The sequence below is a fragment of the Pelodiscus sinensis genome, chromosome 20 (genome assembly GCF_049634645.1).
Source record: "Pelodiscus sinensis isolate JC-2024 chromosome 20, ASM4963464v1, whole genome shotgun sequence".
Taxonomy (NCBI): domain Eukaryota; kingdom Metazoa; phylum Chordata; order Testudines; family Trionychidae; genus Pelodiscus; species Pelodiscus sinensis.
The window spans coordinates 18,888,706-18,915,259 of record NC_134730.1 but is presented as its reverse complement, the minus strand read 5'-3'; the positions used below and the strand labels follow the sequence as shown (position 1 = coordinate 18,915,259).

Below are 26,554 nucleotides of genomic sequence, written 5' to 3'. Positions count from 1 at the left end.
TGTTCATTTTTTTTAATTGTATCCTTTGGTATATATGGTTGTGACAATTTTCTTCCACTATTTGATCTGAGGAAGTGGGTCTGGCCCACAAAAGCTCATCATTTAATAAACCATCTTGTTAGTCTTTAAAGTGCTACATTGTCCTGCATTTTGCTTCCGCTACCCCAGACTAACACGGCTACATCTCTATCACTATTCTTCCAACCCTGTGATTCTATGTAAAGAGGAAAGTCAATACATTGCAGAACTGCGCACCAGAAAATCCAGGCTGCGGAAGGGGGAGCGTAAATAAGCAGAAATGGGAGAAAGTTTGCAGCCTGAGCGCCTAGCAGGGAGGGGTTTGCTAGGGAGGCCCCCCCGCGCTGAACTTTCCCCCTTCCACGTGATTTCCAGGAACTTCCAGCTGCTCCGCCTCTGCTTTGAGTTTCACTTTCCATCCCCAGCTGCCCAGGTCGTGGCAGGAGCCATGGCGGAGCTACTGCGGGCGCCGTCCTTGCCCTGCCTGGCCGGGCTGGAAGAGGAGCTGACCTGCTCCATCTGCCTGTGCCTCTTCGACTGCCCGGTCACCACGCCCTGCGGCCACAACTTCTGCGGGCCCTGCCTAGATGTCACCTGGAGCGGCATCCAGCAGGGCTTCAGCTGCCCGCAGTGCCGGGCCAGCTTCCAGCGCCGGCCCGAGCTGCAGAAGAACACGGTGCTGTGCCGGGTGGTGGAGCAGTTCCAGAGCTCGCAGCCCGGCGAGCCGGCCGAGGAGAAGAAATGCCGGGAGGGGAGCGGCTCCGAGGTGCCCTGCGACACCTGCCTGGAGGCCGCGGCGGCCAAGACCTGCCTCACCTGCATGGCCTCCTTCTGCCACGAGCACCTGCGGCCCCACCAGGAGAGCCCGGCTTTCCGGGACCACGAGCTGCGCCTGCCCCTGCGCGACCTGCAGCAGCGCAAGTGCCAGCAGCACAACAAGCTGCTGGAGTTCTACTGCCCCGAGCACGCCACCTGCATCTGCTGCGTGTGCCTGGTCAGCCACAAGACCTGTGCCACCAGCCCCGTGCAGGAGGCCAAGGCGGAGAAGGAGGTGAGGAGGGATGGGAGAGGAGGGGGATGCCTGGACAGAGGTGCTGATCAGCACTGGCCGGGACCCTTCTCTGGAACCTCTTGCATGGGACTCCTAGCAATGTTCCCTCTAATCTCTCCCATCCCCGTGCGGAATAATTTTGATGCGCACCCAGGCATGTGCATGCACCACCAGTAGAAACACGCAGTCTCGCTAGTGAGCGCTCTGCTGATCAGCTGGGAGGTGTTGGGATCTCTCCTGAGTGACCCAGCTTACAGGGAACTCTGCCCCTGGGCTGTGTTTGCGCTGCTGTTCTCTGACTGCTCCCACCTACGGAACATCTGCCCTCTTTCTCAACCTATTTGATAATCAGAGAGCTCAGGGACTGGCCCCAGTCCATGGTCTGGCACTTGAGAGCACTGTCTTAGATCAGCATTTTTCAGCCAGGGGTCTAGGGTGGGGGGGAGCATGCTCTGAGCAGGATTCCAGGGGGCCACCAATCAGGGCAGGCATCAGACTTTCTGCTCTGCACCCCAGCAAGTTTAAAGCCCCATTGTGTGGAGCAGAAGCCTGGGACCCCAAGATCTACCAACTGGGTGCTGAAGTTGAAGTCTGAGCTATTCAGCTTTCGGGGTGCCCCCTGTGTTGTACTTGTCCTGCTTGTTATCCTCTATTGCCAGCCCTGGCTTTTATGTATTGAAAAATAGTTGTGGTGGTGCAGGTGGGCTGTGGAATTTGTATAGCTTGTTGGGGAGGGGTCAAAAAGAAGGTTGAGAATCCCTGTCTTAGAAGATGCACCATTCATCCTTCTCAAGATCCTGGACAGGCCTTAGGAACAGCAGATTGTGGTGATAGGGATTGCAGGCCCTAAAAGTACCATCAGGACCATACACAGACTTAAGGTGTGTCTAAACTACACCCCTCTGTCAGCAGAGGGATGTAAATTACACGTTTCGAAAGCACAAATGAAGTGGGGATTTAAATATCCCGCACTTCATTTGCATAATCGTGTCCTGGCGCAGTTTTGAACAAGCGCCATTTCGAAACGGAAACCGTGGTTTAAACGCAGTTTTTCCAAAACACCATGTCTAAACCGTGGTTTCAGTTTCGAAATGGCGCTTGTTCAAAACTGCGCCAGGATGCGATTATGCACATGAAGCATGGGATTTTTAAATCCCCGCTTCATTTGCACTTTCGATGTGTCTAATTTATATCCTTCTGCCGACAGAGGGGTGTAGTTTAGACGTAGCCTTAGTGTCTAACAAAACTTCAGAGGTCTGGCTTTTAAGTTGCACTGCCTGTAAAATGCAGGACAATGTAGCACTTTAAAGACTAACAAGATGGTTTATTAGATGATGAGCTTTCGTGGGCCAGACCCACTTCCTCAGATCAAATAATGGAAGAAAACAGTCACAACCATATATACCAAAGGATACAATTTAAAAAAAAATGAACACACATGAAAAGGACAAATCACATTGCAGAACAGAAGGGGGATGTGGGGGGGGGGGGGGGGAAGGAAGGTGAATGCCAGTGAGTTAATGATATTAGAGGTGGGGAAGGGGAAATGTCTGTGAGTTAATAGTATTAGAGGTGATAATTGGGGAAGCTATCTTTGTAATGTGTAAGATGCCTGTAAAATCTCTCTCTCTTCCTGTTCCTTTTCTAAGAGAACAGCTTGTGACCATCAGGATACAAGCCAGGCTCTGGAGCACATGGGCACAGTGGGAGCTTTGTATATGTGTGAATCAACCTAGTAGCAAATGAGGCTTGGATTATTCAGGCTTTAGCTGTTATGGGGGAAGTGGCACTGCTTTCGAACTTGGCATAGGAGGCCTCCGTTATTCTTCAGTGCTAAGGATGCCTAAGAGGGACAGTCTAATCCCAAGCTTGTAGGGAGCTATGTTAACGTATTTTAGCTGCTGGATCTTTGCGAGCTGTATTAAGGGCTTTTGAGGAGCGGGAGGAAGCAAGCAGTGCCTCTTTATGGTGGGCCCCGTGTGGTTGGAGCAGCTCCCTGCCCAAACTGCTCCAGCCCCTACCAATTAACCAACACTGATTCATTAAGGGTGAGGCTTACCAGTTAACCATTCACATCCCTAGTAATGATTGGGGTGGCCTCAATCTCATTCATAGGTTGCCCTTCTTATAACAGCACTCCCGGACCCAGCATGAGTTAGGACTTGTGTTGGATTGTCTGGGGAAAAGGCCAAGGAGTGACTAAGTAAGAGAAGTGGTTGTGGGGGGGGGGGGAACACAGCGACTCACCTTTCCTGACTGTTCTTCGAGATGCGGTGTTCACGTCCGTTCCAGTCAGGTGTGTACGTTCGCGGAAGCTAGAAGATTTTTTTTGCCTAGCAGCAGCTCTCGGGTCAGCTTAGACGACCCCTGGAGTGGCGCCAATATGGCACTCAAGATAGAGCCTTGCTGACTTGCCAACCCCCAAGTTCAGGGGTGGGCAAAAGGGTCTCTGTGGGCTGGATCCGGCCCTGATGCTCCTCCACCCTCAGGTCAATTAGGGCCTAGGGCGGGAGAGCGTGCGAAGCCTCCTCCCACCCTGCTAGGAGCATGTTGCACTTTGAAGCACTGTGCACTTCTGGGGGGCGGGGGAGGGGAGGAGAGTGGAGGAGGCTTTGCACACTCCTCTGCCCCCGGGCCCTAACTGGCCTAGGGGCAGGGGAACGAGGGAAGTTTCCTCACTTCCTCGCCCCCAGACCAATCATTGTCTGGGGGTGGGAAACCTAGAAATATCTTGGCCTCACCCCTTCCGCTTGATGCCCCGCCCCTTCCTATATGTCGCAGGGCCACTTCAAAAATGTTCGAAAAATGATTGCCCATCCCTGCCCAAGTTCCTTCTTGCCAGCTACTCCAATAGAGGGGAAGGAGGGTGGGCGTTGGAATGGACATGAGCAGCACGTCTTGAAGAACAATAGTTATAAAAGGTGAGTAACTGTTATTGCTTCTTCAAGTGCTTGTTCATGTGCATGCCAATCAGGTGACTCACAAGCATAAGCTTTTAGGAGGTGGGGGTCAGAGCTAGGGATGTAAGTGACTAGTTGTCTAGTCCCTTGACTAGTTGCTTCCCCCCCTTGCTGCCTCTATCAGAGCCAACAACGGGGGGAGTGGGAGCAGGAGCTGATCTGGCTTAAAAGCCAGTTCCCCCCAGCATTGTCTCTGCGCGGGAACAGGGCAGGCAGGGGTGTAGTGAAGACAGGGTGTGTGCCGAGAATAGCCGATTCCTGGCTCGCACCTACTCCCAGACACTGAGCCTCTGCTTTTTAAATGTGTTAAGAGCCTGCCAGCTTTTATACATTTAAAAATGAGAAGTGCAGTGGAGGGGAGGAGGAAGGAGGACTGACAGCTGGGGCAGCTGAAAATAATTATTCTCCTTAACTTCTGAGGCTAGGACAAGAAGCAATGGGCTTCAATTGCAGCAAGGGAGCTTTAGGTTGGACATTAGAAAAAAAACTTTGTAACTGCCAAGGTGGTTAAACACTGGAATAAATTGCCTAGGAAGGTTGTGGAATCTCCTTCAGTGGAGATTTTTAAGAGTAGTTTAGACAGACATCTGTTGGGGATGATTTAGATGGTGCTTGGTCTTGCTGTGAGGGCAGGGGACTGGATGTGATGAGCTCCTGAGGTTCCATTAAATTCCATGCTTGTATTCTATGATTCCACGTCATTTATGTGGGATTGCGTGTGTGTTGCAACTCAGAAAACATGATGCTACATCAAAGATTTTTCATTGCTATCCCGATCCTGTACACAGATTCTTTTTCCTTCTACAGTTAAGGAACACTGGATTAAAAAAAAAAAGTGGAAAAAAGTCTGATTAAAACTATTTCATTTTGCTTTTCACTATTTATGTGGTGCATACTGGGAAGTGGTGCAGCTATCTGTGCTTTTAATGTGGGGTTTGATCTGTTTTCTTGCAGTCCCAGCTGAAGAACAAACTGACGGAGCTGTATAATCAAAGCGAAAAAGCTTCTCGAGCACTGGATGAAGTGAGAGTGCTTCAAAAACAAGCCAGTGTAAGCAGAGAGCCCTTCATTAAAATCATTCTGGGGTTGGGGTTTGACGGCCCCTGGGATCCTGGCTGTTTGGAGGTGGCTAATAAGATGCTGTAATAGTGAGATAAGATTGACATCCTGTGACATATTAAAATACAATCCAGGCTTGGTGAGCAGCTGGGTCACCCTACCCTGCAACCTTGGGTGCCTTATGTTACCTTGGTGAAGGAGCTCCTACCTGGGATGCTTGCAAACAGCCTTCCGGCACGCAAGCCATACCCTGAGTGTCTGTGTGCAACTGCAGCCTGCCAGCCACGCTGGGTTACACTCTGCCTGGCTCTCATCAGCCTTATGCTGCAGGGTGACCACAGCACATGCCCAGGGATGTTTGTTCTATGCTGCCCAGCCCTCTCCTTGCAGTACAACCTACATAAAGTCCATTATCTCTGTAATAGAAACTATGCACACAGCTGACACCCCATATGGCGTTTCCTCTACACTTCAATTGAAACACACTGGATTAAATAAAACAAGTGTACAAACTATAAAGACAGATTTCAAATCAGTACAAGTAATGAGGCATAAAAGTCAGAAATGGTTACAAGAAAAATTAAAAGCAAATGCAACTGGTGCCTAATTTAACAAATGGCTAAATTCAAAACAGTTTTCTCCACACATGCTTTCAGTAGTCCATTGGCTACTTTATTGTTCGGGTCCAGTGAACTGATGAATAGAATTGTATGGCAAGATCCTTGGGGTGCAGCCTGGGATAACTGTACCCCATAACTCTCCAGTATGGACTGCCACTATTAATGCTTTAGTAGAGCCCAGCAGCAAAACCCTTCAGGTGGTGTTACTATTCAGCCCAAAAACACTTGGAGCTCCATACCCAGCTAGATTGCTTGAATGCTTCTGGAGCCACAGAGAAAGGTACCAGGTGTTCCTCCGCCCAGCACTGTTCCTCAGAGGAGCAGAGCAAATTTATTGGTTCACCACTTCATCAGTGGAAAGTGGACATACACTAGCCTTTGTAAACCTGAGCCATTTACCAGGCAAATTACTGCAGATTTATTTCAGGCAGACTCACAGGTGAAGATAAACAGTAAAACAAGTGTAGTGGCTACAACAGACGGCTTTTAAATAAGAGACAAAAAGAGTAGTTACCAAAAGAAAATAAACATGCCATCTAAACTCTCAACCCTATTAGAGTGAACAACAGCTAGATTAAGTAGTCTTTCCTCACCCCCACTCGATATTACACTCCTTACTGTACAAGTTTGGCCCTTAAACCAGGGTCAGTCTCTGCTGTTGGAGTCTTAATTCTTCTCAGGGTATGTCTACACAGCAGGGCAAAACTCAAATTAAGCTACGCAACTTCAGCTATGTTAATTGCGTAGTTGAAGTCAAAATTGCTTACCTCGACCTTTTGGCACTGTCTACACAGCAGGAAGTCAATGGAAGATCACTCTTCCTTTGACTTCCCTTACTCCTAGTGAAATGAGGGTTACAGGAGTCAGTCAGAAGTCCTCCAGCTCGACATTATTTCAAAATAAAGGCTTGCTATGTAGATGCACTCTTTATTTCAGAATAACATCAGTTATTCTGAAATAATGCTGCTGTGTAGACGTACCTTCAGTGTCCTTGTTGCTTGCCACATAGGTGGGGGCAGGAGAAAGGTGAAGCATGGTCCTTTGTCTTCTGTTCTGTCCCCTCAGTCCTATATGCTTGGAGAATACGAGTCCAGGCATGTCTGGGCATTGCTGAGTCCACAGGCAAAGTTGAGTAATATTCCGGGTGTGTCCTTAAGTAGTTAAAACATTGAATTGTGGCTCCCTTGAATTGTGGCTCCCTTCCTGGACAGCGTCTGGTGATTTCCGTTCAGCACCTACCCAGGTGCTGGCTACCCCCTTGTCATTGTTTCTGGGGAACAAGTGTGCTTCCCAAACCCACAGCATATTTTAGGAACAACCTGATGATATATTCTTATACTTTATATGCATGAACGATAGACCTTAGACCTTTTTACATAGAAAAAATGACCCTCAGCAGATCATAACTTTTCCCTATCCCACACATGGCATGCTTTATATGCAACACCACAATTATATACAAAATGAGGAATATGGAGGTTACAGGGCACTCCCCCAAGTTATAGAGTTGCTGAGGGGTGGGGTGTGTGTTTGCTCCTTTTTCTAGTGCCAAGCCTCCTCTTAGAAACGTTTTTTCATCTGAGATTCAGGAGATGGAATTTCTGTGGAAGACTATTCTCTGCTGTTTTTTGTTATTTTTTGCCACCAATTTGAACTTCCTTTGTCTTCCCTTCCTGATTGATGACTGTTTACAGCATGGGTTCCCAAACTGAGGTGTATGAAGAAATTTCAGGGGGGGCGTGAGGCGACCCAGCCACACACACACCCGTCACTCCCATTCCCATGTTTTGCTGCTATTTTTTTTGTGAGGGGGCAGCATGAGGGTTTCTCAAAAATCAAAAAGGGGGGTGTGATGCTGAAAAGTTTGGGAACCACTGGTTTACAGCTTAAATGGCAGTTAAACAGAGGACACATTGCTTTGTTTAGGGCAGACCTAAGAACATAAGAACAGCCATACTGGATCAGACCAGTATCCTGTCTGCTGACAGTGGCCAATACTAAATGCCCCAGAGGGAGGGAACGCAACAGGTAATCCTCATGAAGTCGCTCCCCTGTTACCTACTTCCAGAGAAACAGAGCTAGGGACACCATTCCTATCCAACCTGGCAAATAGCCATTGATAGACCAAACCTCCATGAATCCATCTAGCTCTCGTTTGAACCCTGTTCAAGTCCTAGACTTCACCACATCCTCTGGCAAGTGGGGTTGGCTGTGTGCTGAGTGAAGAAAACATTCCCTCTGTTTGTTTTAAACCTGCCGCCTATTAATTTAATTTGGTGACCCCTCGTTCTTATATTGTGGGGATAAGTAAATAACTTTTCCCTATTCAGTTTTTCCACACCAGTCATGATTTTATAGACCTCTATCATATCCCCCCCTTAGTCTCCTCTTTTCTAAGATGAAAAGTCCAAGTCTTTTTAATCTTTCTTTATATGACAGACTAACTAACATGGCTACCCCTCTGAGACTTTTTTAGAAGCATGAAACCAGGGTACGGACACACTTCATAACTGAGTGGCTTTAATTTGATTTACCTTAGATTGCTGCAGACACTAGCTAAGGGTCCAGATGTATTGTGTCTCAGTGCAAGGTAACTATTGGAAAGCGACCAAAAAACTGTATTCACCCCATAATGAAGCCTTCTTGCAGAAAGTGAGGGTAACCAGCCAGCACAACCCGTGTCAGAGAAGTTGAGGGTGAGAACACTATTTGTGCAGTCTCACAGACAAGTCAACAGGAGACTGTTTAAATCCCTCCATCCTTCTCTCCTACTGCCAGTAGGCAGTAGCATGCCTGTCACTGCCCTCTGAGAGCAATGTGTTTATGAGCTGTGCTGGCTGCCTGATAATGTCATGTCTACTATACAAAAGAGCAGGGGACTTCTTGCGGTTGTGCCCTATAATCTCATGAGAGCAGCGTAATGGCAAATGGTGACCTGTAGGCTCCAGATGTCTGGGGGAGCTGATGCTAGGGATGTGCTTCGCCCAGGTGGAGTCGGGGGAGAGGAAATGTAACTTATTTCAACTCATTATGGGTTTTTCCCTCTAACAAGTGGACCATGTAGCAAGAGCTTAGTTTGCTACTGTCTCCAAGCTAATGTAGCTGGTCTTTTAGACCAGGCAATAGCAGCTCCCAGTGTTAGATCAGTTGGTCCCAAATTCAATCTGTGCTGCTGACCAGCGAGCTACTGCATGTGAATACCCTACCAGATCAGACACATGTTCAGCTCATCCCTTCCTAATAATGACTTTGCACCCTTGGAGGGCTAGTCTTGGGGGATCTGGAAGTGCTCACCAGATGATAGTTAATGGCGACTCGAACAACCCCGGTGAGACTGGAGTTGTTATAAACTTTATCAAAAGGGTGAGCTAAATAAAGCATGGAAGTTTTGACTTCCTCAGGAAGGCAGACCAGGAAGTCTCGATCTAACCACAAGATGGCACAACCTGCCTTGTTTCACGACTAACGCTGAGTGACTCATTTTGATGGGTGAGGATGGAGGTGGGCTCAGTTTCCGCTCCCTTTGAAGTGAATAGCTGACTTTCCACTGATGTGAGGGGAAGGATAAGGCCCTCGGCAAGCCGGGCTGCCATGGGGGAAATGGAATGGAGATGGAGATATTTCACTAACGGTCTTACCCTGCAAATGGCTGCTTTGAAACCAGTGTCAATATGTTGGTGATTTAGGAAACAGCTGCCCGAAAGATGGATTTGCTGAGAAGTGAGTTCTTGGAAATTAAAGCTTTAATTGAAGAAGAAGAAAACCAGGCAATAAAGAAAGTGGAAGAAGAAGAAAAGCGAGTCAGTGTTAAATACGATTATATCCATAGCGTCCTGGGAAAGAAGAAAAATGAAATTCAGATGGTCCGAGACCAGATTGAAATGGCGTTGACTGAAGATGATGATATTACATTTTTAAAGGTAGGGTCTGATGTCCGACTTTATTGAGCTCAGAAAGAGTCTTCCACAGGGGGCCTGTTCTAAGGTTTTTCCAGTCCGCTAACTGTACAGGAGGCCCCCGACTTATGACCACCCGAGCTCTGCCCCCCCACCCCCAACCATCTTCGTAAGTGTGGAAGGTAACGAAAACCCCAGCATACGTCCTTGGCCCGCATTTACGATAGTGCATGGCACCTATTGTAAATGAGGCTTCGAGTTACGATGCCCCCGACTTGCGATGCTTCCCCAAGAACCAATCGTGTCACAAGTTGAGGGCCTCCTGTACCTAAAAAGAGTTTTTCTGCAAAGGTTGTATTAATAATTGCCATGTGAGTCCATTGAGTTAACTGTCCAGTGAGTACTCCGGGCTAATCTGCCCTTTAAATTGTTTGTTAGCACTGTTACTCTTGTTGTTGTCTGCATGATTGTTTTTGTTTTCTCCCTTTTTATAGGCCCGTTATCTTCCAGTTTATCTTTTTCTCACCGCATTTATCCACAGTTGCACCATATTGGCAGGGTCAGTTAACTAGAGAGGTAGCTATGGTGCAACTTAGGTTCGTTGCCATGGGCAGCAGGTGAAGGCCCAACTGGGGAAGGCAAGCCCCAGCCCCACCTCTTCTGCTTGAGGCCTCAGTCCTGGAGCCAAGCCCTGCCCACGCCACGTTGCTTTGCCGTGGCCCCACTCCTCCCCGGTGTGCCAAGCATAGACAGTTTTGGGAACGCTGTACCTTCCCTTTCCTACATTACTGGCCGCCCATGTTCATTGCTGGGACACATCTCCAGTAGCTCTTCCTCAGTTTTAAGCTATCATGTAGCCTGTATGGATTATTGTCTCACTTTTTATTGGATTTTGTCATGTTCACATTGGTGTTTGAATATAACGTCCCTTCTCTCTCCTCATAAATTAACACACACAAGAAATAATGCACAAGTAAAATAATGTAACCCAATTATGACAATCCCGACTCTAATTTTTCCGTGTAGTGATTTATGCCTGACTTCATGAACTCTGTATCTTATTACAGATAGCAGCGAAAGTGCGACCGACTTCAACCAAAGATGTTTTCATCCCCAGAAATGATCTAGACCAAAACTTGATACATACTATTTATCAGGGTGCCTTTTCCTTGAAAGAAATAGTGAAACGAACGGTGAATCGGCCTCAGGAGAAGAAAATGGAAGGTACCCTATCATTTGAGAGAAAATTGCCACTGTGGGTGGATGTTTTATTATTTTGAGAGCAAGTAGTGAAACTTCTTAAGTTTAAAATATTCAGACACAGACTCTTCTGGTGTGTTACCATTTTGTATAACTGCTGGTCAATAGAGCTGCTTCATAAACTGATGGAACCCTCCTCAAATTTAAAAATGCTCGAAGTTAAATGCTCAGCATGTCTCGGAAAGATAACTGATGTAGCAGTGTCTTGTTTAAAGCTTATCAACAGGAATGTAACCCTGGTTTGGTTTATCTACATCTGGTTAAACTTAAAGATGTTGTGATGCTTCCCTCTCTTGTTGCCTTTGACAGAATTCCAATAGAAAGTTATCTTCAATTTAGTTTTGACTCTTGCCCTGTGAGGTAAAATTCACCTCTAAGCTAGAGATGTAACATCCCATTTAATCAATTAACTGGCTACGTTTAACTGGTTAACTGATTAAGCAAGATCCCATGGGTGGGGGGTGCTGCTCCAGCCTGGCTTGAGCTGCCGCCTGGCTTCCCAATGCAGCCCATGGCATGGGTGAGGCTGGAGTAGCCCTTTAGCTATGGTAAGTATCAGAGGGGTAGCCGTGTTAGTCTGAATCTGCAAAAGCGGTGAGGAGCCCTGTGGCACCTTATAGACTAACAGAAGGGTTGGAGCATAAGCTTTCATGGGCAAAGACCCACTTGGTCAGATACATCTGACCAAGTGGGTCTTTGCCCATGAAAGCTTATGCTCCAACCCTTCTGTTAGTCTATAAGGTGCCACAGGGCTCCTCGCCGCTTTTACCTGTGGTAACTGGTACTTGGGAGCTGTCTAACTGATAACCTCACTGGGTGACACTTTTCAGGTAAACTGGTTACCCGTTCACATCTCTGTTCTGAGCAATTGGCATATGTGCAGAGAATTAAAAATGTGAAATAAATGGAATTTGCTTTGTCGGTATATCGGTAGGTGGGTTTGTCAGTGTTCCTAGCACCTTGGGATGTGTCTCATCGGTGATTGCAGCCTTAGCACAGAACATTATTTTCCTTCTGTACTCCTTTGCATCTGTAGAGTCATGCTGTAGAGAGCAGACATTTGGTTGTTTGATACATGAACTTAGACTGGGGAATTGGGTTTGAGTGGAGATCCTGGAGTCAAGATGATGAATGTGACATGCATGTTTGTGAATTCTGCAGCACTGATGGAAAAGTGGATTATCCTCATTAGGCTTTCTAGTTTATTGGCTCCTTAGCTGCAAGTCAGACATGCTGAATGGGACCGATAGCCCTCTTTTCAGATCAAAAGTGTTAGGCTGTACTTTTTGCCTGAAATTGAGTTAAGTGCATTCTTGAAGTGTGTGGCAGAGAGTCAGGTTTTATACCCTCTTTGTAGAGGTCAAGTTATTCCCTTGAGACTCCCCTTGATCACTGTACCCCAGTAACTAGAAAGACCAGACTAGGCTTGGCTCTTTAACTTCAAGTTCAGGCATATAAAAGTCTGACAGTGACTTACAAGCAAAAGCATAAATAAAATTGAAAGGGAATAAATGTTTCTGGGATCAGACTTTTGTAAATACAGTTCAGTTGCAGGGCTCAGCTATATCTCTAGGGAGAGGCAAATCTCCGAGTGGGGATGATTTTTGAACTATAGTTCACGGAGGTGAAACTGGTCGACTTCTCTAGAACAATAAATCCATCTAGTTGAAATGGTCTGAACCTCTAAAATAAGATGGTTCAAGTGCCTGTTTTTAGGGGGTTGTGCCATTTCAAGTAGATTTTTTTTTTTTAAATCCAGATTCAGGTTGGAACTCTATCATCCAGAACTCTCTCATCCAGAAACATCCGTCGTCCGGAATGATTGTAGTCAGACCGATGTCCATTTTTCGTGAGTGTGGGTAAATTTCCCATGGCCCCATAATGTTTGTGTACAGTCACCAGTCCTAGCTCTCAGTGTCCTGTGCTGTTATTTAGCTCTAATTTACCCCTAAATGTCTTCTAAAAGCGCAGTATGCAGTGGAAATGTAGGTAATGCTGCAGAAAACACTGACCTCCTGTGCTCCGGAAAACTCTCTCGTTTGGAACTGGTCTGGTCCCGAGGGTGCTGGATGAGAGATGTTCAACCTATAGCTTAAACTGAGATACTTTTCCAGTGTAGACAAGACCTTTGCACTGCATTGGAAAGTGAAGTGAGCTCTGGCTTGGTTTACAAAGTATCGAAAGAGGCTGTGCTATCTTCATTGTGTCTAGAGCCAGCTCTTTTGTTGAGGCATACAAGCTAGTGGAACAGAAAGAGCTGCTAATAGATACATATTGATCTTTGAAACAGTTGTACTTACTGATACAAATATCCCTAACCGCAGTGGACAGTCCAGACCAGGTGTGGAGGAGAAGGGTGAGTCCACAATGCCTTCACCTCCTATCACAGCTATTTAAACCTTACTCCTTCTAACTCTATTTTTAAATGTGTTTTTTATGGAATACCTGCAAAGTAGTGGTACTGATCACTGTACCTCAGTAACTGGAAAGACTTTTTTTTTTTTTTTTTTTTTTTTTTGCAGGACCTTGTGTCAGATGTAGGAAGATGACAACATTGTTATGAGCTTTATTTTTATAATCTTGTGCACTGTTATTCATCAGTGTTACAGAAGACGGGGAGCTGTATTGTGTCAGGTGTTGCGCATACAGTGACAGCAAGTCTTTGCTGCAAAGAGCTTACATTGTAACAGAGAAAGAGGAAAAGAGTCTCCCCGAAGTCCACTACTGCCTTTTTTATTGCCAGGCTAGTTCATGGTTTGCATCGATAGAAATGCAAACTCTGATTTACAGATGCAGAAAGATGAAGTGTTTGTAGAGTCGGGAACTTAAGATAGTCCCATTAAGCTGAGCGAAAAGTGTTTGTAGGACTAGGGTTTACATTGAACTCCCAGCTCTGCACTAGGCTTGGTCATATATCTCCTGGTTCCCAGCCAGATATCTTTACCCCCAGACTGTGCTGCCTCTTGCTGTACCTTGTTGCAGCAATACAACGTGAAATGATGGTGTATGTGACTTTCATTGCAGCAAATCCACAGTGGAAGCCTAAAGCTTTTCAAGCAACTCTTCCTAATAAACTTCCAGCGTCTGGAAAAAAAGCTGCTGGATCACGTAAGTTAACAATGTGGCCCTCAAACCCCAAATGCTGCTCATTTCGTTTTTCCTTTAGCCGTCAGTGCAGTAGCAGTAGCTGCTAGAGCAAATCGGTGGCTACCAAGGGCACCGTCAACTTGAAAATTCCATCTCCATTTCAAAACATTGTCTGAAACCATAGAAGACTGGAACTGGAAGCCCAGAGAAATTTATTCCCCCAGCCGTGTGCTTGGTTAGATTCTCCACCCAGTGATGTCAGATGGTCAGTGCATGTGGCTGTTGGTGGCTCATCTTGTCTCTTGTGCTGGTGTGATGACATCCCTCCCAACAGGACAGTGTCAAGAATACTCCTCCTTTTTCTCAGGCTCTGCCAGAGGGCATGTACCTGTAAAGGTTGCTGCAAAAAGCAGGCCTGCATACTGAAAGGTGGGCCCAAGCTGGGTTGGCTTTGTTGCTCCTTCACCCACCCAAAAGGCTTCCTTCCCCCCTACATTTCTGCATGGGAGCTTGAAGAAAAATGTTACAAATAAAAATGAATAACTTGAAGAGCTCTTAATTCATGGGTGCACTTTCGAGAAGAGAGTTAATTTTACAGGGTTTAAGTTGACGGTATTCCTCTAACATAACGTTGGTATGGGACTGGCACATAACATCTGCAGGGGGGTGCCCTTGGAGAAGACATTCTTGGTGTGTAATCTGTTCCCTCCCCACCCCCAAGAATTTAGGCATAGTCTGCACTAACCCCCACCATCTAGCTAATCTACTAATAGCGTAGCTGAAGTCAGCATACTTACTGTGGCGTCTTTTGTGCGGTAAGGTCGATGGGAGCTGCTCTCCCATTGACGCTGGCAACTCTTGGAATACCAGCATCGACGGGACAGCACTCGGAGATCAATTTGTCACATCTAAACCGAAACAGTAAATTGACAGCCGGTGGATCGATTTGTTGTGGTGTTGATCCACAGCATAGTGGAGACAAGCCCCCAGGGCAGAGGTGACTAAAAGGGCCTTCGTGAGTGGGTTGATTCGGCCTGCGGAGGACCTGCCACTGCCCTGTCCACAGGCCAATTAGGGTCTGGGGGCGGGGGAAAGCACATGACATTTCCTCCGCCCTGCCAAGAGCGCATGGCACTTCAAGAGACTTTGAACGCTCTCCCCACCCCCAAGCCTGGGGGCGAGGGAGAGCGCGCAAAGTTGCCCCCACCCTGAGAGGAGCGCGTGGCTCTTAAAAGCACCATGCACCTGGTAGGGCAAGAGGAGGCTTCGTGCGCTCCCCTGCCCCCCAAGCCCTGGTTGGCCTGGGGGCAGAAGAGGGAGCTCACAAAGTCTCCTCCCACTGCCAGAGGCATGGGTGTGTAGGGGAAACCTCTGGGGGTGGGGCAAAAGCACTCCCGCACCCCCAGACCAATCCTGGTCTGTGGGTGAGGAAGCAGGGAAGTATCCTGACCCCGCCCCTTCCTCTTGATGCCCCACCCCTGGCACCCCACCCCTTCCAGGGCAACCCAGGCCCACTTCAGCCCCCAGCAAAAAATGATTGCACACCCCTGCCCTAGGGTGTGGCATTACTGATGGGATTTGGAATAATCACCACTCTGCTGCAGGCAGCTAGTTCTTCATGTGAAATGCCCGACAATTCTGGAGGGATGACAGGGTCCTGCTATGGGCCTCCATGCTGCTTTCTGGTGCCCAGAGGGTGCTGCCTTATAATCCAGGCCCCTGATCCTCTGACGTGCAGAGTTCTTTCTGTAGGGTGCAAACCCAGTGGGAGCGGGGTGCACCTGGCCCCCTCTCAATGTCAGGTGCCTCATAGGTGCGAAGCAGACACCTAGTGAGGAGGCCGGCTGGTCTGTGGTCAGCAGCACTGCGGCCTGTGTCCGTGCGGCTGGAAAAGGTTCTGAAGCAAAGCAAGGTTTTCCTTTGCCTTTCGGTTCTCTGGCTGCTGCTCCAGCTCTTCTACTGTAACAGTGCAAAGGGCCGAAGTCTCCATCATGCTTGCCATAAACGTCTGTTTCTTGACTGTCGCGTGTAACGCGTCCTGCTCTATAAGCTGTTCATGTTCTGTCTTTTCCCTTCACAAGATGCTCCAAAAATAAGCAAAGCGCCTCAGATGCCTCAAGAGCTGAGTCAGGATGCAGACACCAGTGAGTGATGAATTGTTCATTATTACTGTTGCTCTTTCTCCTATTTATGCTCATGGGGGCCCAATTCTGCCAGGGGATGAGGGGAGAGTAGGCAGGAGAGACTCTTGAGGCTTTGCCTTGGGTCCCATAGATAAAGTGCCCCACACAGGCACTTTTGGACTGCTGTTTCTCACCTTGACGTTTTTCAGTCTGATTTGGGACGGTTTCCCCCATTCCATTGGTTTAAAACATCAACCGCCAATCATGAAGAAATGACCTATGGTTCCTACAGAGATATTCATCTGTGGCTAATGCCCTGAAGAGAGCAAACCAAACGGATAGCTATTTTGGCTGTCGCTGCAAGAAGTGCGGTACTGGTCTTGCGTTAGCTGTGCAGTAGTGGTTTGGGAGCCACTGGTTCTGTCCTGTAGGTGACTGACACTTGATCTTCCGTTGGTTTCTATGGGAGTGCTGTACATAGTGCATGTGCAGAATGAGGCCCCATATGGTCAGAGCTGAAATGACTGGTAGCCTGTGCTTCAGCCTCTTGGTAAAGTAAGCAACCGAGTTCACGCAGTGTGGGTGTGTACTGTTTAGTTTCCAATCTGGCAAAATCTGCATAGGACCGCAATGTGCTAACACTGCAGCTGTTGTTAGCTGCTGTCATTCCGCTGGCTTCACTAGCTCTAACCCTGTGGCAGCTTTGTCCTGGTCTATCAGTGCCTGATGTTGTAAAAATGCTAAAAGAGCCGGCCTTACGCTGACTAATACAGACCTTTACACTTTTCCAGGGGAAAAAAGAAAACCTTCTAAATCTGGTAAGTTCACACCTTCAAGAGACTTTTTTTTGGGGGGAAGGTGGAATTATAAGGGTGTGTCTAGACTACATGGCTCTGTCGACGGAGCCATGTAAAGTAGTTTACCCGACATAGTCAATGAAGCAGGGATTTAAATAATCCCCACTTCATTAAAATAAAAATGGCCACCGCACTGTGCTGACAATCAGCTGATCCGGCACAGCACGGCAGTCTAGATGCGAATTGGTCGACAAGGGAAGCCTTTGTCGACTGCTCTGTTATGCCTCGTGAAACGAGGTTTACCGGAGCAATCGACAAAGGCTTCCCTTGTCGACCAATCCGCGTCTAGACTGCCGCGCTTTGCCGGATCAGCTGATTGTCGGCACAGCGAAGCGGCCATTTTTATTTTAATGAAGCAGGGATTATTTAAATCCCCGCTTCATTGACTATGTCGGGTAAACTACTTTACATGGCCCCATCGACGGAGCCATGTAGTCTAGACACACCCTAATTGTTTTTCCTTCTTAAAATGCCAAGTGGAGGGTGGTTGACCTCACTTCCACTTGCCTTCCGCACACTGAACACTAAGATTGGGAAGATTTCTCGTGTCTCTTCAGGACACAGGTATCTGGCTGTGTCATTTTATGTGAGAGTGGCCTTTGTGGGCACTGAGTGCGGACTGGACCCCAGCCACCTCTCGCTAAAAGTCTTGAGTGTCTACTGTTTGCGCTCAACAATCAAATTCTCTATCTGGCACTGGGTAAGAGAGTCCATTAAATTCTTCTGTGCATGAGTCACTTAAGAAGATCCAAACCTGCTCCCTCTCTCCCTCCCACTCCCCGGTAATGTGAGCTGCACGTAGAAGGCACCCGACTGTCATGCTTGGGTCAATAGAGGCTCTGGAATGGAACTACAGGGGTGACACAGGGCAGTTGTCCTGGGGGAATTCGGTGCCAAAAATACTACAAATTCTCTGCACAATATCTTAAAATTCTGTATATTTTATTTGTCAAAATGACACAGTATAATCAACCCCCCCTCCACAGTTCAGCCCTCCCTCAGGTCATGCCTCCGTCACCACCACCACCTCATCAGTTCAGCCCCCTTACTAGGGGTGTGAATGTTTAACTGGTAAGCAACATCCATGCCGGGTGTTGCTTTCCAGTTACAGTGAACTGGCAGCCCAGTCGGGCTGGAGAGGCCCTCCACCTGCCCCCGTTTAAATGAGGTTTAAACAGCCTTACCCCATCAACCCCGCTGCTCTCAGTTCACCCTCTCAGCGCTCGCCCCATCTGCTCAGAATCTACCATTAATACAGCCTTTGCCTTACCTCTGCTCCTTAGGGCTCTTCACCCTTCCCAGGCCTGACGAGCCCAGCGGGAGCCCCAGCTGCAGCCGGGGCTGACATTGGGAGCATTTTGGTAGACATCACAAATTCCCTGTGAAGAAATTAAAATTCTGCAGGGAACATTAGTTCTGCGCACATTACGCAATGGTGCGGAATTTCAGCCAGAGTAGGAAATGCGCCCAGGGCCTGAGCCAGTTGCATCGAAGTCTCTGGCAAAACTCCTGATAGACTTAGGCCTGTATTGCCCGTTTCTGCAAGGGGAAAGGTGTCCTCCGTCCTGATCTCTCCCGTGGGTGCTGAGGGCTTTGTGGGAGGTACTATTCCCCTGCAGGATTGGGCCCACAGCCTCTAGCTTGGTCAGGTTGCAAGCCCTTCCCTGGCATGGTGGTTGAACTCTCAGAGGAGGAAGGAACTTCCTGGATGTCCCTCTGGGGAGGGATAGCTCAGTGGTTTGAGCATGGCCTTGCTAAACCCAGGGTTATGAGTTCAATCCTTGAGGGGGCCATTTAGAGATCTGGGGCAAATCTGTCAGGGATGGTGCTTGGTCCTGCCGTGAGGGCAGGGGGTCTAGACTTGATGACCTCTCAAGGTCTCTTCCAGTTCTATGAGATAGGTATATCTCCATAAAATGGGAACCTGGGTGACTTAGGAAACTAGGCAATAGGCTGTGGAGACACTGGACCTCTGTCACAATTTCAAATCTGGCCAAGCTCAAGAGTGACTTGTGTGAAATACACTTGAGGAAGCCTCACCCATGATACTTATGCAGCAGCCACTATGGGCTGACTCTACAGAGATGTCCCAGAATATAAACTCAGCTCTCGCCCCTTGAGCTGGAGCTGGTACCTGCAGAAAAGAGAAATGTCTCTTGATGGGGCAGGGCATGGGATGCCTGGCCTACCATGACCCATGCCCTATAAGTTCTGTGGCAAACAGAACTCCACTCATCTGCTCTTTAATGCTGCCCCTGGAATTTCTCCAGGTTTTCCTGTAAGGGCTTCTGGTTTTATATGTTCTGTTCCATTAATCTGGGTTTGATAGATTTATCTTTGGGACATTATTGGATTACATTTAAGGAATCTGTATGAACTCTGTGCCTTTCCCAATGACAAATCAAGCAACATGCCATTGTGGTGTCTCTCTCCCGTAATTACAGCGTCAAACCCTGCAAGTCCAGGTGCAACATCTCTCGAAAGCTTTTTAACAAAATCAAGAGAGGAGCTCCTGCAGTGTGAGTAACCTGACGTGTTCTGTTTGAAAATGACATGGTTGTGTTAGACTTCAGTGGTACTATGCGACTCCCTCCTTTCTGGATCTTTGCACCACCGTGGCTTTATTAATGAACTGAACTTGCCTGTTAAGTGATATAGAATGAGGAGGGTTACTAGAAAAAGCGTGAGGCTGCTAACAGCTAGAATAGTGGGCCTGTCGGTCTCATTCTCTTTTGGCATTATTGTGACGCTAAGTTTAATTGTGGTCCACCCACTGATAGCTCTGGCAGATTGGGATTGCCGTTCTAAGTGAGTTTGTTGGGGTCTGATCTAAACATTCAACTCCATGGGGGGGAGAGGGTGGATTCACTGAGAGTTAATGGCATTTACACTCCAAAGTCATTTTAAAAATGAGACTTGGGCTCAGAAAAGGAACTAAGGGAGGCATTAGTCTGGAAGATAGCAATGGCAATAATGGCTCAGTCCCATGGCCTGTCAAAGTCAGTAGCCTTTCTGCAGCGGTGGCCAGCACCAGATGCTTCAGAAGAAAGCCCTCAGTGGGTAAATATGGGATCACTTCCCCCTTCTCTCCAGGACAGCTTGTGCTGGCCTTTAATAGTTGTGGATTGGTTTCAAGACTCAGAGTATGAGGTTCTCTCCCCTCCTGTACTCTCTGCTAGTGCTACCCGTTAGAACTCTGCCTCCAGCTGTGCTGTGTCTGCTTCATTCTGGAATGCTTGTTCTGTTACAGGCCTGGCTTGCCCTGGGGCACTATGCTTGTCTGGGGGTGGCCTGGGGTTCTCCTACCCATTGAAGCCAGGCGTGGTGCAGAGCCCTGTCTTGATAGGGATACTCAGCAGTGTGGGCTGATGATGGCATATGCCTTTCAGCACCACATCGGTCCCACATGTACCGGGGCTGTGCTGTGAGTGCCACTGGGACGCAGTGGGACGGGATCCTTCCACACCCTGAAGTCATCCATGCCACAGAGCAGCCTTCAAGCTGTTCCACCGGCACATTGTCTCAGGACTACAGGAGACTCCACAGTTTCCTGCCCCGGGCGCCCTGCCTGCTGGAGAAATGGCTGTTGGCGCTACATAGCGGTGGATCAGCAGGCTTTGCCTTCATCTCGTTTCCATGTACTGATCTGAGTGGCAGACCCTAAGGACAGAGTCCTGGCATCATGCTTCCCCTCCTTTCTGTGCGCCAGTTCTGCCATGAGTGCCAGGGACCAGTGTGGGTGACTTCTTGAAGTCCTTTCCAGTCCTATGATTCTGTGTCCCAGCCTGGCTGCACTGCAGTAGCCATACCGGTCTCCCCACCCGGTCTCCCCACCTGGAGGGGGAACTGCAGTACATGGTGCTAGCTGCCATATGGAAAAGGAGAAGCTACCAGTGTTTTGGAGAGTAAGCAATAGAGCCCCCCCCCCCACACACTTTTTATACCTCTACACATGCATGCCCTCCTTGCTGTATTATTTATAATGTATCACTGGGTTTCTCCATAGATGCTGCTAAAATCTCATTGGATTTCAACACGGCTCACATCAAGGTGCAGTTATCCGAGAGAAACACAAAGATGTCAGTCTCTGAAATACCCCAGAAGTATAGCCCGCACCCGCAGCGCTTCACCTACTGCTCCCAAGTGCTTGGTTTCCAGTGCTTCAAGAGGGGCATTCACTACTGGGAAGTGGAACTGCAGCGTAACAACTTCTGCGGCATCGGCATCTGCTACGGCACCATGGACAGGCAAGGGCCAGACAGCCGCTTGGGCAGAAACAACAGCTCCTGGTGCATCGAGTGGTTCAATGCCAAAATTTCAGCCTGGCATAATGATGTTGAAAAATGCCTGCCCAACACCAAGGCCACCAAGATTGGGGTGCTGCTCAATTACGAGGGAGGGTTTGTCATTTTCCTGGGTGTCGGCGAGAAACACAGCTTGATCTACAAATTCCGAGCACAGTTCACAGAAGCGCTGTATCCTGCTTTCTGGGTGTTCTCCAGTGGTACTACACTTTCACTCTGCCAGCTGAAATAACAGGCAGTCGAGCGTGAATCTGTTTGCTCAGGGTATTCAAGTAGGCTCGATCCCTCTGTTTTTTGGCAGTTCACTACTGTAGTTCTTGCTCATTTAATTCACATATATTTGTGCTCGAGCTTGCTTGGATGGCTTTTTCTGGTAGCTTTCTGCTTATCCAAAACCACTTGCAGTCTTGCAAGTAATGGAAAGTTGACTAGTTAGAATAGCAAGAGCTACAGTTGGTATTTAGTGCTCTGGGTTGACACCTATGCGTCAAATGAGGTGGCTTTTGTTGCACGTGAATGTAAAGGAGAGAGAAATTCTTGATCTCTAAGAAGCTTTTGCCTGTGAATAATTCCAGTTTTACAATTAAAAAAATATAAAGACACTGGGGGCAGGCCAGGAATTCTATTTTTTTAAACCCACTAAATTGTATGGAGTAATTTAAGGCACGTGTTTTTTATAGCAACATTAATGAAGAAATCCCAAATACTCCAGGAGGCAACTGCTGACCTGTTCCTTTTTCTATAAAGAGAGACAAAGATTTTGCCACACAATGCGTCAAATGACTCTTGGGTCAAGCAGCACCAACATTCTGTTTGGGCAGGAGGTTTAATTGTCTGTCATATGCAGTTTGGGGGCTGGTGTATCCTGTTCTTCCCGTCTGGATTCCTAAATGCTTTGGTTAGCAGTTCTGTGGGCAGATCTGACAGTGAGAATGCTCTGAGGTTTTCCCCATCATCACTAGCTAGCAAAGGCAGCTCAGGCAAATGTCTTTGGGGAAAAAAAACCCTGCTGCTTCTTTTCAAAGAGAAATGATGACCATAAGACAACATCAAAAGGCTTTCACAGTTAAACCCGAGGGTCAGATCCACTTACCTCTGTTGTCAGTAGGGCTCGGATTCTGTCCTCTGTGTGTTTCATGACTAGCACCAAAACCTAGGCTTGGAGAGAGGAACAAGAGCTTTTTCAGAAAAAGAAAAATCCTGAACATCCTCTTCCCCCTTTTGTGCTCGATCCCAACATTAATTGTAGAAGTTGACTTTGGCTGTCCAATTTCCAGTTCAGGCAGTAGTCTATAGGCAAGAAACAGCCTTGCACTGTTATTGGGGGACCTTTAGAAATGGTTAAACCTATAGAATATGCTTCCTACATGTGATTAGTCTAACCCTGTTGCATATGGATGTGGGTTGAATTAAATCAATGCAGGACTCTTTAGCACTGAATGATAAAGTCAACATGTTGGAACAGAAGACCAGATACTTCTAAAGGAGAGGAGCAAGCGATAGCCATGGCACCCAGAATGCCAAAGAATGACCATGATATAACTGAGAACCGTTTATCGATGCCAAGGATCTTCAGGAAGCACCCTTGCCGATATTTCTTTGCTGGAGCTAGCGTTAAGAAGTGACACTGATTGATCATTGGTGGATCTGAATTGTCTTGAACAAAGCTTTGTTGGGACAACACAAATTCTGAACATCTGGGGAGTATTCAAGATCGGAACTGTGAGCAGCACCACCAGTGGCTCCTTCAGTGGAGATCAAGGTTGCTTTTCAACCCCACAATTAAAGAAAAATCCCCGTTTGAAGTTCACAGAATTTAAAAAAATTAGATGCGTTTTTTGGAAGGTTATCGGAAGCTTCTATTTACTGCACCTCTTGTAATGAACCCTTCCGCCTCACGTAATGTGTCAGGGTGCTTTGCTTCTTCGCAGGAAGAAGCTCTGCAATGCTGCCTGACATCTTGAGGCGTTGCGGGGGGAAGTGGCACGTCTAATGCTATTAGATAAGCTCAAAGGTTCTGCTCATTCATAGCAGGGTCATAGCAGCTTCTGTTCAGAAGTCTGGCATTCTTTGAATACCAAGTCTCTGCCACTTGACCTTGATAGTGGGAGCCCAGTTGTGGCTTCCAGAAGTCTGAAAACTGCCTTTAGTGCAAGATCGAAGCCTCATTCTGAGCGATATACCCTTTTTGGCATTGAATCTGCATGTGAGCTGGTGAATCTTCTAAACTAGCAACATGCTGGAGTACATGATAAAAGAATGTTTCCATCTTCAGGCATGAGAGTGCATGTTTTAGTCTCCTAATTGCATTGTTTTTACTTTACTTGCTATGACGTGGGTTTACTTTGGTACACGTCTAGCAAATACAATGCCTAAAAGGAGTCTGAGCATGTGGTCTAGGAGACCTTTGTTGTAGTCCTTAACTCTCTGAAATTGGAGAAACAACCAGGGGACACAGCTAAAGGTTGAAGACCTGAATCTCTTGTGCTGATAAATAGGCATTAAGAAGCTTTCCTTGCTAGATCCCTGTGCTCAGACCAGTTTATAAAGTTCTGGGAAGATGCCAAAATAAACTGACCAAATTTGTTGACATGTACAGATCTTCATCGTGGAACTTTGTATGCACGGTGAAATATAAGGCAAAAGCCACTGCAGACACAATAGGATTCAAGAGTGGGGAAGCAAGTACTCTGTGTCTTAGTGTCAGAATTTACAGGGGCTGAAGTTTCTGGACTGCTTTAGCAAAGCCAAGTTTGCAGCAGTCCAGCCTTGGAAGTTCAACAGCATGCCAACTGTCAATGAATGTCAAAAATATAGTAATATTTCTTTGGTCAGATAGGGATTTAGTTAAAGACTTAGTATGACCTCAGCACTGCATCAAGTGCGACAGTTGGAATAGCTGTGGATTGGAAATAAGGAATGGGTCAGCTCATCTTTCCAAAACCACTTCAGCAGGAAAGCAATCTGGAATGCAGGACAAAAGCACTCGAATAGCTCAGAAAGGAGGAAGCACTCGAATGCTGAGCTGATCATATAGGAACGTGCTGATCACGCAGAACTCCTCAAAGAAAGGAACGTAGACAACATAACATGGCTGTGTCTGGACTGGCAAGTTTTTCCGCAAAATCATCTGCTTTTGCGGAAAAACTTGCCAGCTGTCTACACTGGTCTCTTGAATTTCCGGAAAAGCACTGACGATCTCATGTAAGATCGTCAGTGCTTTTCCGGAAATACTATGCTGCTCCCGTTTGGGCAAAAGTCTTTTTCCAAAAGACTTTTGCACAAAAGGGCCAGTGTAAACAGCACAGTACTGTTTTCCGCAAAAAAGCCCTGATCGCGAAAATAGCGATCGGGGCTTTTTTGCGGAAAAGCATCCTGCCAATCTAGACGTGCTTTTCCAAAAATGCTTTTAACAGAAAACTTTTCCGTTAAAAGCATTTTCGGAAAATCATGCCAGTGTAGACATAGCCCATGAGTGTGAACTATGAGGAAGAAACCTGGACAAAGTTGGAAACCAACTAATAGAGCTTTCTGCTGATGTCCAATATGATTGCCCAGAAGAAAGATGCTCCGATGGGACAAAAGACCATGGACGTTGTATGGCCCATCAAGAACACACTCGGGAGAATCACTGGAAAGCGGATCTCATTGCTTTCTGTGTGCTGGGTTCTCCCATGTCCACGCTAAAGTGATCTCAGTCGAAATACTCAGGAGCTCTGGGGTCTTATTCCCCATAATGAATCCTGCTTATAGTAGAGCTTTGGATTTTTTCCTCTGTAAGAAATGGGCAACTTCTTAAAGAGACCTACTTTGTTTTCATTGTAGGTTCTCATTGGTGTCTCTCCCTTCTAGAGTCCTATTTGCTATTGGGACTTCTAGGACTCTTATGGGATCTGGGACCTTTTCCTTGGGTGAAGTCCTGCACAGATTTCCGGTGCTCTGGGCTTTTACCCGCATAAGAGTTTCTTGGTTTTGCTTATGGTTTGAGGGGGGAGTGCATGCTCTCCAAGAAAGCGTCTTAATTAGTGTTCAGGTCTTTTGGATTCCCTTGCACATAATGAAACCTACCACATTTTCTGATGTGCTGGAATCATGTTCCCCACTGAAGAGTTTAAATGTTCCCTGTGGACAGTCCCTCGCAGAATGCTAAGGATCCAGGCATCCAAGCCTGACTGTCCACCTTGCAGTGCACCACAATCATAGAGCAGTCTGGGAGCAATCTTCTTGGAAAAAGTAGTGCTGTGCTGCCATACCTGACAGCCACGGGAGTCCAATTCTTGTAGTCCGTAATCTCTTAGCAATCCAAAGAAACCCACACCCTTCTCTTGCACCATGGCTTATCAGAACTGCACTTGGCTATCAGCTTTTTTTTAATCTCCAGTCTAGAATGACCTTCAAACTGAGGCTGAATTGTTCAGTTTTTATACCACAGTTTTTGAGGGTTGTTGCACTACTGTACGACATGGAATATGTGCCATGGGTTAGCAGGGATGGGCAAGCATACAGTTGTATTGGTAACTTGTATTTTCATTGTTCACGCGATTGAGATGTCAATACTGTTCTTAAATCAAATGAGAAACACTTAATTTGCAAGTAATTGTGGTGGTCACTTTTAAAGTTGCTTGATACACTTGGACTACGTTAGATGGAATAGCTGTAAAACAGTCAGTTAGATGTAGCATAATAAAAATTTGATCAGTTGTTTTCAAATCGCTATCAAGATGCTCCAGCTAACACCTCATATGGTAGGGTTTTTCTGTCTTCTAATAGTGGCATAAAAATTGTATCTTTGTCACCAGTTTCAATACTGAAGGTGCATACGTGTATCTGTAAGAAGGGTCCCTTTAAACTTAATGTTCCAGAAATTCAGTCTGGAAGAAAGGTGACCCAAAAATCCAGGAACATTGGAGGGATGAGAGAGAGGTGTAATATGCAAAAATGTAATTCAGAATGTTGGTTTGAATCAATTTTTTTAATGTGAAATTTTTTAACACATCTTAAGAAAAGTGTCTATAACAAGTTTTTTTGAATGCATCTTTGATTCAAGTCATCTGCAGTAACTAGGATAGTTCTTTGAGGCAGTTAATATTTATTGGGCTCTCACTTTTAACTCTGTGTATTAATGCGAAAAGGGACATGACATTCTGTCCCACCAAGGAAACCTTTTGCCATGTGGCTGGCATGTCTTGGTCGTTGCTGTGACTAACGATGTCAGTGATGATTGTTTATTGATTCTGCAGCTGAGGTGAAAGCCTTGTGAACTCAATAAAGTTTGATTTGTTATGAAATAAAGACTTGTTTTGTGATTTTTAAAATGAA

The 26,554-nt window shown here is 46.9% G+C and overlaps 1 protein-coding gene across 3 annotated transcripts; it reads left to right on the top strand.

Moving 5' to 3' along the window:
- Positions 1-362: 362 nt before the first annotated feature.
- TRIM25 (tripartite motif containing 25) lies at positions 363-26,554 on the top strand. 3 transcript variants are annotated; one of them, XM_025185694.2, is made up of 10 exons: positions 363-1,069; positions 4,984-5,079; positions 9,395-9,628; positions 10,672-10,828; positions 12,624-12,719; positions 13,889-13,972; positions 16,033-16,095; positions 16,866-16,892; positions 19,376-19,450; positions 20,938-26,554. In XM_025185694.2, exons 1-10 carry the CDS (start codon positions 467-469, stop codon positions 21,465-21,467), a joined length of 1,965 nt encoding a protein of 654 aa, XP_025041479.2. In that variant the 5' UTR covers positions 363-466; the 3' UTR covers positions 21,468-26,554. The 3 variants fall into 3 exon arrangements, with proteins under 3 accessions (XP_025041479.2, XP_075759951.1, XP_006125215.2); XM_075903836.1 differs by having other exon boundaries at positions 364-1,069; positions 12,624-12,713; XM_006125153.4 differs by lacking the exon at positions 12,624-12,719 and having other exon boundaries at positions 366-1,069.